We start from the raw sequence: 12,494 nt of genomic DNA, 5'->3' as shown, positions 1-12,494 counted from the left end.
GTGATGTTCAAGCACGGTTGTGCACCAGTAAAAGATCATATAATTTTGTCTTGAATTTGAAAAACATTTTATTTTTCACCAAAGAAGGGTTCGGCACATATGAAACTGGTGGGGTTCAGTACCTCCAACAAGGTTAGGAACCACTGCCTTAGTGGTTTCCATACGGTGCTGTAACACAGCAGTAAAACGGCTGATCAAACAAAACAGAAGTCATCGTCATGGACCCTCTAGCTGCATATGCTAGCTCTCCAATCAGCTAAACAGACTCAATAACTCCACGGTGACGTTTTGGTGAATTTACTGAATATTTTGTGAATCTTAAAAGATACAAACAAAAAGAAATGTACTAACACAGACACTCGTAAACGTGTTTGATTACATTACAAAACGATAGCACATATAAAAATGCAAAAAAACACTCCTACAGACATCACACATGGGACGGTCCAGTAAGTAAGAATTGTTTTAGTTATATTGTAAACGTTACAAATGTTGCTCGGAGTTAAAGTTAAAGTAAAGTTAAAGTACCAATGATTGTCACACACACACTAGGTGTGGTGAAAAGTGTCCTCTGCATTTGACCCATTCCCTTGATCACCCCCTGGGAAGTGAGGGGAGCAGTGGGCAGTGTGAATCCTTTATGGTGATTTAACCCCCAATTCCAACCCTTGATGCTGAGTGCCAAGCAAGGAGTCAATGGGTCGCATTTTATAGTCTTTGGTATGACTCAGCCGGGGTTTGAACTCACAACCTACCGATCTCAGGGCGGACACTCTAACCACTTGGCCACAGAGTAGGTGATGAATGGGGTGATGAATGAAGAATCCATACAAGTGGGAACGATATAGACGGGTAGAAGACGGAAGAGGACTTTTACTTTTGGTTGAAAGCTCAGTCTAAACAAAAGGGCACTCCAGCACCTGCAGTAAGGGAACTTGCCCAAAGGATGTTGCCATAGCACAAACAAAAACATACCTATTCAGTGTATTTGCTTTGTTTTTGTTTTTTTGCATTATGTCCGTCAGCGTAGAAAAATTCATAAATTAGCTGCACCGTTTTCTAAGCCACAGGTTTCAAAGCTTAGGGAAAAAAATAGTGGCTTATAGTTCGGAATTTACACTACATTGTCAACTACTACTACATGTTCTAATCATCAAATGAACTGCAAAAACCTTCTGAGTCTTTAATTGATCTCATGAAGTCAATAAACTTTTGCAGCAGTTTCTCATTCATTGAGGTGCACCTAGACACTGAAGTGGAGCTACACCTGCATATTAAACTTGGGTTTCATGCGTAACGCCACCTTCCACTGCACGACTAACTTGTCAGTCGATAAGTAGCACACTTTAAACTTTGGACGGAAGAGTAGAAAACCGAGCAAAAGGCATAAAGTAAATATATGCCCAAGAGGTTAATTAAGAAAATGTCCGGCCTTTGTGTGGACGTGTCCTCTGCAAGTCTGTGCTGGTGTTTGCAGATCACCATCCTGCTGAAAGACGTTACCTCTATGACCAAGGAAAAGACTGCCAAGCTCATCCCAAATGCCATCCAGATCAGCACAGACAATGAGAAGGTCCGCCTGGAGCACATTGTACTTTTCCTTGTCACCTGTGCATTCACACACACACAAACTTTGCCAACCTTCTCCTTAATGTTTGCCGTGTTAAATGGCTGACTCCATTTACTGAACAAAAATTTACCGTTTCTGTCACCACCTTGCTGTTCCATTTCAACTCTCAGCACTTCTTCACGTCTTTCGGAGCACGGGATCGCAGCTTCATGATGATCTTCCGTCTCTGGCAGAACGCACTGATGGACAAGGTACGGTAGTCGTGTTAAAAACCGCCGGTGGTCGTGTTATAAAGCCTCGTTGCATTATAACTGTATACTTTGTGCTCGTCCCCTCTGTGCAGTCCTTGTCCCCCAAAGAGTTGTGGCACATTGTGCACCAGTGTTACGGCACGGAGCTCGGCCTCACCAGCGAAGACGACGACTACGTCTCCCCAACGGCCGAACACATGAACGGTCTACTGTGAGTGCTCTGTCCTCTAAACTTCTACTCAGAGAGCCACTTTTTCACCACGAAGAGTACGGATAAATTATTTTAGTTTTCTTCGACAACCATAACAAATCAAATTGGGAGGAATTGCAAATAATGGACTTCCCCATAGAAAGCTTTAATTTTTTATTTTTCGGGAATTTCGTCTATCCTTCACAATCCTTTGTGTATTTTAACTCGTAAATAAACATTAGCAAAAGTCAACTAACAATGGAGTTAATTGGAGTCGCCCTATTCCGCCTATAAAGCCCTCTAAAAAACATCCACAGGCCTCCACCAACATTTTATATACACGCTGTAAGTATATATGTAATGCAGTAACATTCATAATTAGGGCTGCAACAATTAGTCGACATTGTTGACAATAGTGGTGACGTCTTCACTCCTGTTTTTCCAGTCGGAAGTGGGTCACTCACTAAAACATCACCAGTGATAACATGTAAAGTGTGAGGATATTTCCTCTTATACTTATTAAAAACATGAATACCGTGCTCCTTTTTCCAAAGCAGACCTTGTTTTTATGGCAGTACATCTGGAAGTGAGCATTTAAAAAGCGGAGACATGTCGGACATTTGGAGGGAAGATGCGGACACAGACCTGGTAAGAGTGTTAACTTTTACATCGCTAGCTAGCTAACAAGAGTGAGACGAAGTTGTGTGAAAAATAACTAACTTTCATTTTAGCCAAAGTCAGCTAAGTAAACTTTGTCGACATCAATTCAAGTATGTTTTACAGCAGCATATATTTGCAATGCCGGAAAAAAATCCAAACACACACAGACAGAAAGTCAAGTCAAGTCAGCTTTATTTGTCAATTTCTTTACATGTAAAGACATACAAAGGAATCAAAATTTTGTTTCTCACTTTCCCATGCGTAGACAAAAAGAAAAGAAAACACAACAGTAAAGTGCAACCTGAATATGTCTACCTACTAAAGTGACAATATATATAGTTCCTGTTGTTTTTAAATAGGATATGGCTGTAAACAATGAGTGTTTCATCAGTAGTGCAAATACTTGTGATATAGCAGCAGATGTGTGCAATTTTGAATAGTAATTTTTTCTGTGGGTCATGGAGTTTAGAGTTCAGGTTGTTCCGGGGAGGGGGATTTCAAAGTCCTGACAGCCTGTTGGATCGGGCTGAGGAATGAGGGGGTGGCGCGGGGGGGTCAGCAGCCTAACAGCCTGGTGGTGAAAGCTGTTGGTGAGTCTGGTGGTGCGAGAGCGGAGGCTCTTGTATCTTCTTCCAGAGGGAAGGAGGCTGAACAGGTTGTCTTGCTGACATTCAGCAAGAGATTGTTGTCCCTGCACCACGTGGTCAGGAGGTCCACCTCTTTCCTGTAGTGAGTCTCGTCGCCCTTGGTGACGATACCTACCAGAGTTGTGTCGTCCGCAAACTTAACGAGGTGGTTGGAGCTGTAGGTTGGTGTGCAGTCATGTATCAGTAGAGTGAAGAGCAGAGGACTGAGCACACAGCCTTGTGGGGCCCCTGTGCTCAGGGTGATGGTGCTTGAGGTGTTGTTACCAACATGTACTGCTTGTGGCCTCTGACTAAGGAGGGTCGAGCAGCCAATTGCAGAGTGAGATGCTGAGGCCCAGTTTGCCAAGTTTGCAGGAGAGTTGTTGTGGTATTATGGTGTTGAATGCTGAACTGAAATCTATGAACAGCATTCTCACATATGAGTGTTTCTGATCCAGGTGGGTGAGGGCTGGGTGGAGGGCAGAGCAGATTGCATCCTCTGTAGATCGTCTGGCTCGGTATGCAAACTGGAAGGGGTCCAAGGTGGGGGGGAGGATGGATTTGATATGTGACATGACCAACCGTTCTAAGCTTTTCATGATGATGGATGTCAGTGCCACAGGACGGTAGTCGTTAAACTTGACGGGGATGATGTCTTTGGCACAGGTATGATAGTGGCGGTTTTGAAGCATGTGGGGACAATGGCTTGCTTCAGGGAGGTGTTAAAGATGTCTGCAAAGACGTCCTTCAAAGGCCCCAATGCGAAAGGTATCAAAATATTAAACATAAAAACTGTTAAATACCCAACATTTTAAGAATTAATCAAATATATAATTGTACACATTGAGTCCATTAGGGTGCTAAAACTGCCAAAAGTTAATTAATAGTTAATATAACAGTGTGCAGCTTTTTAAACATCACATTTTCTTTTTGAGGAAATTAGATTTTTTGTTTTGTTTGTTTTCATTGCTGCTATTTCAACTGTTTTTTTTAAAAATACATAAACAACGTTAATTGTTTTTTTTACCCCTTTGTCTTTATTAGTCATGTAACAGCTGAATGAGCAGCACAGTTACAGTGTAATTAAATATTTATGATTTAATTAGTCATCTTAGTTGTGCGTAAGCACATATCTAAAATAACTTGAACTGCATTTAAAACACAATGGAAAAATTTAAGCTGTGAAATATGTGTAGCCTTCATCTGTTAGACGACTAATTAAGATAATCGTTGACTAATTGACTATCAAATAATCGTCAGTTGCAGCCCTATTAATAATAATGTGTAATATTTCCGTATGTTCCACATTTCAAGCATACGGTGGCGCATTAATTTTGTAAATGCATTATAATGTTCGCTTTTCCTTCCACAACACTACTAATCGTGGCAGACTTTGTCAGAGACAACAAACTTGGAGGAGATGCAGTCATGCATATGTCATTATAGCAGCATAAGCTAGTTAGCCCTCTGTGATCACGGTGTCGCAAAAAGTAGTTCCTTGATGTTGGCGCTTGTAATAACAATATCGCTAATACTTTGTTAATATTCAGGGCACAACATGTAAATAGAGAATTGTTGACGTTTTTTGCATGTTTCTTTTAGGAGGTTTTATAAGTGCATGAAAAAGAATAACACGTGTTCTTGTCTTACATAAGGATTCTGAATGATAGGCTAATTAAAAAAAAAAGGTGCAGTTACCCTTTAAAAATACCTTTTTTGATACTCTAAAACAGGGTTGTCCGAACTACGTCCCGTAGGCCAAACGTAATAAATCGGCCCTGCGAGACTTGAGTTTAAATAAGGAATCTTACCCACAGGGAGATTGCATTAATTTTGGCAATCTGAAAATTTTCATGCTGCTATTGGTCACCATTTAAAGGACGACACAATAAATTCAGGTCAATGACCTTTAATTATGCTCTGGTTGGAAGTGTGCGCATCATTTACTTTTATAACCCATCGCAAACAACCTTCCCTAGTCATGGTGCTAAAAAATGAAAATAAAAATCCAACCAAGACAAAATGTCTACAAACATGGTCACACATAACACAACCTTCTCACTGAACTTGATGCACATTTTAAAAAAAAACGTCCATGCACCATATACAATTACAAACGATCACCCATTTAAATCCATTACAATGCATGATGGGGAAATGCATAACCCTCTCCACACTTATCCATGTTTGGCGCATTTGAGCTCATTGATTACAAAACTTCAAGGGGGTCGTCACGGAAGTAAACAAGGTAGAAATCAAACTTTCACAAAGTCTTAACATCTAATAATATTAGTAATATATTCATTATATCAGGGGTGGTCAATACGTTGATCGCGAGCTACCGGTCGATCTCGGAGGGTGTGTCAGTCGATCTCAAGCCAGGCATTAAAAAAATACACATAAAAATGAGCAATCATCAATCTTCACCAAGACTTCACTTTCGTCAGTTGTTTGACATTCTCGGCACCCGAGGATCTTGTGAGATGACGCTGGCTGCAGCGAGCTCATTATTAAGAAAAAAATCACTTACAGGGCGGAGAGAAACACTTTATTTCAACAGACTCTTGGGCCGTACCTGCTGTCAAAACTCTAAAGACCGACTGCAGAGTTCCTGTCTTCACCATGAAAGACCTGTTTCATCCTGCCTGTGCTAACAAAATAAGAGTCTCAGAAAACTAGCAAGCTACGGAGTTTGATGCCAATGTATTTCTCCTCCGCCCTCAGCGACCGCTCCCTCTCCTCGCTCGCCCACACACTCACTGACTGACGTCACTCACCTGCTCTCAACACATTAAAAGGCCACACACACATATGCTACTCTCATAAAAAAGTGTTTAAAAACGAATATGCAAGTCGGACAAATGAGATGCCAAATCCAACCACTTTCATGTGGTATTGGACAGAAAGGAGGACTTATTTTCTCCTCCATTTGAAAATGCGGACGTTATCAACACCACTGTCTGATTCCAATCAATGCAAGTCATCAGAATCAGGTAATACACCAACTTATATTCTTGTCTTCATGAAAGAAAGGAATCTATATATGTTAAACATGCTTGTATTATCATTAAACACATTTAACTTGTTTACAAAAATGTCCCTTTCATAAATAAATAAATATAAATTATAAATATGAATGAGGTAGATCTCCTCTACTTGGTCTATTGAAAAGTAGCTTGCCTGCAGAAAAAGTGTGAGCACCCCTGCATGATATCAATATAATACGTAAGCGACCCCCAAATCAAAATGTTTGGACACCCCTGCTCTAAACATCTATACTATACAGGTATTGAAACACATTTTATAATGAGTTTGACACACTAAGAAAGAGTTGAAGGCACGTAGTGCACACTATCGTACTTACAAATTGTGTCGTTTAGCAAAATCATGTCTTGCAGCTGGCGAATGATGAGTGAATTGACTTGTGAGACAGTGCCCTCTTTCTATTCAAGTTAAAAAAAACGAGTTAGTTACCATTCAAAGTAGAGAAAATAAGTCTGCATATATTTGGGCTCCACTGTACACCAAAACTGTACTGCTTGTGGTGGAAATAGTTTCTCAATATACCATGGTGCAATACACCCACCTGTGTTTTTTTTTTCTTGTCAATGCATAATTTTCTAATGATACTCTTAGCGGGTGTGTGGGTTTCATTTTTGCCTCCCCTCTTCGTCCTTTCAGGCCAGGAGAAGAGTCCGTGTCCGTCACAGATCTTCTGGACTTGAGCTCGGTGTCGGCACCCTCCTCCGGCAGCTCGCCTCCACCCTTGGTGCCCTGCAGTCAGGCCGGCTCTCCTTCGGCTGCCACCGCCGTCAGCTGCTCTCCCCCGTCCTCGGCTACCTGCTTGCCTATTGAAGTACCCTCCTCATCGGGACGCAGGCTCAGCTCGGAACCCCTGGATCCCAGCCCGACCAGCTCCCATGGCTCACTTCCGTCTGCCGCTGCTCTTGCCAACACCTCTTCTTCCTTTGTAAGTGTTTTTTTGTGACATCAATGAAGAATATTAAGGCCCAATTTAGGAAGATGATATTATCCATCCATCCATCCATCATCTTCCGCTTATCCGAGGTCGGGTCGCGGGGGCAGCAGCCTAAGCAGGGAAGCCCAGACTTCCCTCTCCCCAGCCACTTTGTCTAGCTCTTCCCGGGGGATCCCGAGGCGTTCCCAGGCCAGCCGGGAGACATAGTCTTCCCAACGTGTCCTGGGTCTTCCCCGTGGCCTCCTGCCGACTGGACGTGCCCTAAACACCTCCCTAGGGAGGCGTTCGGGTGGCATCCTGACCAGATGCCCGAGCCACCTCATCTGGCTCCTCTCGATGTGGAGAAGCAGCGGCTTTACTTTGAGTTCCTCCCGGATGGCAGAGCTTCTCACCCTATCTCTAAGGGAGAGCCCCGCCACACGGCGGAGGAAACTCATTTCGGCCGCTTGTACCCGTGATCTTATCCTTTCGGTCATGACCCAAAGCTCATGACCATAGGTGAGGATGGGAACGTAGATCGACCGGTAAATTGAGAGCTTTGCCTTCCGGCTCAGCTCCTTCTTCCCCACAACGGATCGATACAACGTTCGCATTACTGAAGACGCCGCACCGATCCGCCTGTCGATCCCACGATCCACTCTTCCCCCACTCGTGAACAAGACTCCTAGGTACTTGAACTCCTCCACTTGGGGCAGGGTCTCCTCCCCAACCCGGAGATGGCACTCCACCCTTTTCCGGGCGAGAACCATGGACTCGGACTTGGAGGTGCTGATTCTCATTCCGGTCGCTTCACACTCGGCTGCGAACCGATCCAGTGAGAGCTGAAGATCCCGATGAAATTAATTATATTTATATAGTGCTTTTCTCTACTGACTCAAAGCACTTTACATAGTGAAACCTATTATCTAAGTTACATTTAAACAAGTGTGGCTGGCACTGGCAGCAAGTGGGTCAAGTGTCTCTCCCAAGACCAAAACGGCAGAGACTCGAATGGTGGAAGCGGGGATCAAACCTGGATGCCTCTATCAACCGAGCCACGCCACCCCACAGAGATCCAAAGCTCCAAGATTCAAACATCACGCGGTAAACAAACGCGTGTACTATTAGTGGGCATGTTGCGTGCGATTTACTAAGACTGCATGTGCAATTGAAAAGTAGTGCAAACTGCTTTATTTAAATGATGATTATGGGTGTAGTACTATACTTTGGAGACGCTTTACTGCACTTTCATGTTTTGCTCTTACCTCTGGCGTTTTGCTATGTTTTCAAACATGCAAGAGACATCTACCACTTTTTATGGGTATTTTAGAGACAGTCCTGCAGTGCATTCACAATAAAATTGCTTTTGGGTTTGTTTACAGCTGAAAGTGCTTTCATTGGAGAGAAGCTCTCCGTACTCCTCTAAAGACGCAGAAAAATGCACACCTAAAGGGGAACTGCACTTTTTTTGAAAGACACAACGACGGATGTATTTATTTTTTGATTAATTCTAAATATTAAAGGCCTACTGAAACCCACTACTACCGACTACGCAGTCTGATAGTTTATATATCGATGATGAAATATTAACATTGCAACACATGCCCATACGGCCGGTTTAGTTTACTAAATTGCAATTTTAAATTTCCCGCGGAGTTTCTTGTTGAAAACGTCGCGGAATGATGACGCGTGTTTGGTTGGAGAGGACATATTAGCCCAGCACCATTTACGGCTAAAAGTCGTCTCTTTTCATCGCATAATTACACAGTAATTTGGACATCTGTGTTGCTGAATCTTTTGCAATTTGTTCAATTAATAATGGAGACTATAAAGAAGAATACTGTTGATGGAAAGCGGTGGATTGCAGCTGCCTTTAGCAACCGAAACACAGCCGGTGTTTCTTTGTTTGTTGTGAAGCTTTAACACAGAGCGGTCAAGCGAACATGTTTCTCTACGTCAACCAGCAGGTTTTTGGATGGGAAAATTGTGATATTAAGTCGGCTCTTACCGGAGACTTGAGTGGATTATGTGACCTCCTGCAGCTGTCAAAAAAGCAGCTGTGATCTTGGCTCCTCCATTGGCTTCTCTCAGAGACACTGGCGTTCACCCCAGCCCTCCGACTTTCAGGTATTACTTTATAATCTCAATAAAACACTATTAACACAATAAGCAGATAAGGGATTTTTCAGAATTATCCTAGTAAATGTGTCTAATAACATCTAAATCACTCACACTGCCTTCGCCTGGAGCCGTCGCCTTTTCTTTTCTTTTTATATTTTTTTTAGTGCTTCACTCTAACTTTCCTCATTGACAAATCTTTCATCCTTGCTCAAATTAATGGGGAACTTGTCGCTTTCTCGGTCCGAATTGCATTTGCTGCTGGTGGCTATGATTATAAACAATGTGAGGATGAGAGGAGCCCTACAACCCGTGACGTCACGCGCACATCGTCTGCTACTTCCGGTACAGGCATGGCTTTTTTATTAGCGACCAAAAGTTGCGAACTTTATCGTCAATGTTCTCTACTAAATCCTTTCAGCAAAAATATGGCAATATCACGAAATGATCAAGTATGACTCATAGAATGGACCTGCTATCCCCGTTTAAAGAAGAAAATCTAATTTCTGTAGGCCTTTAAATATCAGCTTTGTTCTGTACATGCGGCATTAAAAGCACACACTCTTCAAGTTTATGTGTGCGCTCCTCTTAAGGTCACATGACCATTAGCTGATTTGTCCCCCACTCTTTTGCCACCACATCAGAACCTAGAGGAGGGCGGGGACAGCCTGTCTGAATCGGCCAATCAAATGCTGCCCTTGCCCAGCCTGAGAAACCTCTCGTCTTTGGACATCACCAATGACGAGGACCTGCCCACGGACCCGAGCAACTCGTCCGACACACAGGAAGAGGGTAAGGCGACGCACACCGCACGGTCCATTGTAGTCATTGCATAAGCAGCCAAGTCAAAGGAACTTCCTCACAAACTTGTCCGATACATTTAGGTGAAGTGGAGTCCTTCTGCGCCAACCTGAGCGGGCGGCTGAACATCAACGCTGCCGTGCGGATGAGTGTGGACAGGCTCCACGACCTGCTCTTCTCTGCCGACACGCACTTCATCCGACACCTCTTCTCCCAGCGACACTTCACCGGTACGTACTCGTGCACTCGCGAGATAGCTCACGTTTCTTCTTCAGACTACTGTAGCAATGGAGGTTGGAGGAAGTTGGACACTAACAAGTGAGAACCGTACCACCACGGTTGAGGTAATGGCTAGCGTTATTGGATAGATGGACGGATGGATCTTTATTGTTATTGCAAAAGTACTACGAAAGTGTTATTTTCAACACAAACCTGTTCAAGATTGGAGACACATTTTACAGGGTTACAGAACACTCTACTGTGACGCCCCGTAAAAGGTGGGAAAAGAGGCCTGAGGGAAAATGAGTAAAAAATAAAATTTCAGACTGGGCTCCTGTTGAGGTGGGCCCAGTCTGGGGTGAGAAAAAAAATCCATAGCAAAGCACATATACATGTTATGACATACAGTTGGGGACTTGCAACGAAGGATGAGGGGGCGGGTATCCGGTCCGAATTTACTGAGATGTAACTGAAACAATACAAAAAGAATACCATTGTAAGTTAAAGGCCTACTGAAACCCACTACTACCGACCACGCAGTCTGATAGTTTATTTATCAATGATGAAATATTAACATTGCAACACATGCCAATACAGCTGGTTTAGTATACTAAATTACAATTTTAAATTTCCCGCAAAGTTTCTTGTTGAAAACGTTGCGGAATGATGACGCGTGCGCGTGACGTCTCGGGTTGGAGGGGACATATTAGCCAGCACCACTTGCGACTAAAAGTCGTATCTTTTCATCGCGCAATTACACAGTATTCTGGACATCTGTGTTGCTGAATCTTTTGCCATTTGTTCAATTAATAATGGAGAAGTCAAAGTAGAAAGATGGAGGTGGGAAGCTTTAGCCTTTGTCCACACAAACACACAGTGTTTTCTTGTTTAAAATTCCCGGAGGTGAAGCTTTACTATGGATCAAGGCGGTCAAGCGAACATGGATCCCGACCACTTGTCAACCGGCAGGTTTCGGTGAGAAAATTGTGGTAAAAAGTCGCCTCTTACCGGAGATTTGCGGAGCTTGCGCCGTCCATGCAGCTGCCGTGACTTCCCTCAGACACTGGCGTCAACACACCCGTGGACACACCCCTCAAACTATCAGGTACTATTTAACTCACTAAAACACTAGCAACACAATAGAAAAATAAGGGATTTCCCAGAATTATCCTAGTAAATGTGTCCAAAAACATCTGAATCGCTCTCAAAGCAATCGCCTTTTTTTATTTTTTAACTTTATTTTTAATTTTTTATTTTTTCTAGTCCTTCGCTATCAATATCCTCAGCCACAAATCTTTCATCCTAGCTCAAATTAATGGGGAAATTGCAGTTTTCTCGGTCCGAATAGCTCTTGCTGCTGGAGGCTCCCATTATAAACAATGTGAGGAGCCCTCACACTGGTGACGTCATCGTCTGCTACTTCCGGTAAAGGCAAGGCTTTTTTATTAGCGACCAAAAATTGCAAACTTTATCGTCGATGTTCTCTACTCAATCCGTTCAGCAAAAATATGGCACTATTGCGAAATGATCAAGTATGAAACATAGAATGGACCTGCTATCCCCGTTTAAATAAGAACATCTCTTAATACAAGCACAGGGACTTGTAAACATGCTAGCATTTTAGCTAAAGCTGCTAGCTTCATTACACTATGATAGCACGAAAAACCCTCCTACAGACATCACACATGGGACGGCTTAGTAAGTATAAACTGTTTTGGTTGTATTGTAAAACTTACAAATGTTGCTGAGTGATCCACGAAGAATCCTTTAAGTCAGAAAGGCTATGGACAGTTTTACTTCCTGTTCAAGGCATTAAAACAGGAAGTACATTTTCAACCCGCAACACCTGCAGTTGCCGAACTAATCCAAAAAATGGCTCCTTTGCACAAACAGTAACATGTCATTTCAGTGTTTCTGCTTGTGTTTAATGAAAACTGTTGAACACAAAACCTAATGGCCGTTGCCCAAAAAATTCCATAAATTAGCCGCAACGTTTTATAAGCCACAGGGTTCAAAGCGTAGAAAAAAATTTGCTGACAGTAGTTATGGTGATTACATATTCAAACACAGTGTTACTGTTCAAACTGTGGACAAAAATATA

At 42.8% G+C, this 12,494-nt stretch overlaps 1 protein-coding gene across 6 annotated transcripts in view; it reads left to right on the top strand.

Annotated features, from left to right (window-relative positions):
• gramd1a (GRAM domain containing 1A) overlaps positions 1–12,494 on the top strand; it is a 121,501-nt gene that overhangs the window by 82,571 nt on the left and 26,436 nt on the right. For all 6 annotated transcript variants that reach the window (XM_061881911.1, XM_061881910.1, XM_061881912.1 and 3 more), the window contains 6 exons: positions 1,478–1,573; positions 1,741–1,821; positions 1,914–2,032; positions 6,979–7,267; positions 10,018–10,165; positions 10,258–10,404. In XM_061881911.1, the coding sequence (XP_061737895.1) occupies positions 1,478–1,573; positions 1,741–1,821; positions 1,914–2,032; positions 6,979–7,267; positions 10,018–10,165; positions 10,258–10,404 (880 nt within the window). The remainder of the gene's footprint in view (positions 1–1,477; positions 1,574–1,740; positions 1,822–1,913; positions 2,033–6,978; positions 7,268–10,017; positions 10,166–10,257; positions 10,405–12,494) is intronic.

This window comes from Nerophis ophidion, linkage group LG21 (genome assembly GCF_033978795.1).
Source record: "Nerophis ophidion isolate RoL-2023_Sa linkage group LG21, RoL_Noph_v1.0, whole genome shotgun sequence".
In the NCBI taxonomy this organism is placed as follows: Eukaryota; Metazoa; Chordata; class Actinopteri; order Syngnathiformes; family Syngnathidae; genus Nerophis; species Nerophis ophidion.
The sequence above is the reverse complement of the archived record's forward strand: the minus strand, read 5'-3'. Positions and strand labels throughout refer to the sequence as shown.